This window comes from Perkinsus marinus, assembly GCF_000006405.1.
Source record: "Perkinsus marinus ATCC 50983 genomic scaffold scf_1104296966616, whole genome shotgun sequence".
NCBI classification, from domain to species: domain Eukaryota; phylum Perkinsozoa; order Perkinsida; family Perkinsidae; genus Perkinsus; species Perkinsus marinus.
In genome coordinates, this window is record NW_003203859.1 from 1 (window position 1) to 1,294 (window position 1,294).

Sequence of the window (1,294 nt, forward strand, 5' to 3'; positions counted from 1 at the left end):
AGGCACCGAACTAGCCGACGGCCTACTACTCCTCCTCTATATGACACAGTTTGCTCATGGGAGGGTCCACTACCAACGCATCGCTTTTTGAGGACGATATGATTGTGGTAATGGTGAGGATCATTCTGATAACCACTGTAATGCTGCTTGCCTACGGGTATACGGCTACAAGGCGAGCTGAGTTGTACTACTATTATTGGGAAGTAATGGCATGGTATGGCGAGGTGCTATCCTTATTGTGGCTTTCCACGCCTGTGTAGTAGCAGTATCTAGTGATTGATCGAAATGCGAAGAATATTCGCGTATATGGAAGCTGTCTGTTGTTGAGCTGTTGTTGTTGGTCAATTGGGCACTTCACTGAAGAGTAGTCCCGTGAAGAGACGTGATGGCAGGAGTAGCCCAGCCCGACTTTAGGAGGAGTACTAGGGAGTACACTCAAGTATTTACTGACTCTAAGCATCTCATTGGGAAGTACAATACTCCTATCATTGGAACGATAACACATCTTAATGCTGCTGCTCAGGTATGGTCTACATAGGCAGGCTATAAGAGACTTCCTGGAACAATTCCAAGATAAGGCTCTTAGTGATGACATATGGGGTGATAAAGGGGATGGTCAACCTACACTGTATGAGGTCACTTAGGCACGAAGAAGTACATGACTCAACTGCAGAAGGTTGTTGATGGTCTCAGTGACCGTGTTGACATCAGTCTGGATGACTTACAACACTCTACGATGGAGGAGGGCCTTGTAGAGGCTATAATGAGGAATACTCAGAGGTGTGGTATGCAGGAGTGGATAGTGAGGCAGACTGAGCAGCTCAGATATCATCTATTCTTTGTGGAGGAATGCCATGCTATCATGCCTCAACCCTCGGTCCACTTCCAACCAAGTAGGAGCTCTTCACCTCCATATTATCACAAGCTTCTTCCTCTTGTTTGCAGACCCCAACAGAGATGTGCGAGCACAGAATGAGTGGCGCGAAGCCGTCGATGATCACATCAAGTAGGTTGCCTTCAGTAGCTCGATTTTCCTTTACTCTATGTTCCAGTTCACAGAGGGCCCTAGCGGGTACTGCTGATCCTCAGAATAAGATGCCTGAGAGGATGAAATGGGACTTTGTGGTGGGTGGTGGCGTCGGCCCATGATGCATAGAGTAATGCCTCTCGATAACATGATAGGTATACATCCATCTGCCCAAGGATGTGGCCTCAACACCATTACGTGAAGTTAAGTCGGGTAGTGTTGGTCGGTTCATCAAGATGGATGGTGTGGTCACTAAAGCTGCTGGAG

The 1,294-nt window shown here is 47.5% G+C and overlaps 1 protein-coding gene across 1 annotated transcript; it reads left to right on the plus strand.

Annotated features, from left to right (window-relative positions):
- Window positions 1–385: 385 nt before the first annotated feature.
- On the plus strand, window positions 386–1,149 carry Pmar_PMAR009929 (hypothetical protein; the record flags this gene model as incomplete). The annotated part of the gene is made up of 5 exons (XM_002769045.1): window positions 386–471; window positions 524–600; window positions 645–893; window positions 946–1,006; window positions 1,053–1,149. The coding sequence occupies 5 exons, from the start codon at window positions 386–388 to the stop codon at window positions 1,147–1,149; spliced, it is 570 nt and encodes a 189-aa protein (XP_002769091.1).
- Between the last annotated feature and the right edge of the window lie 145 nt (window positions 1,150–1,294).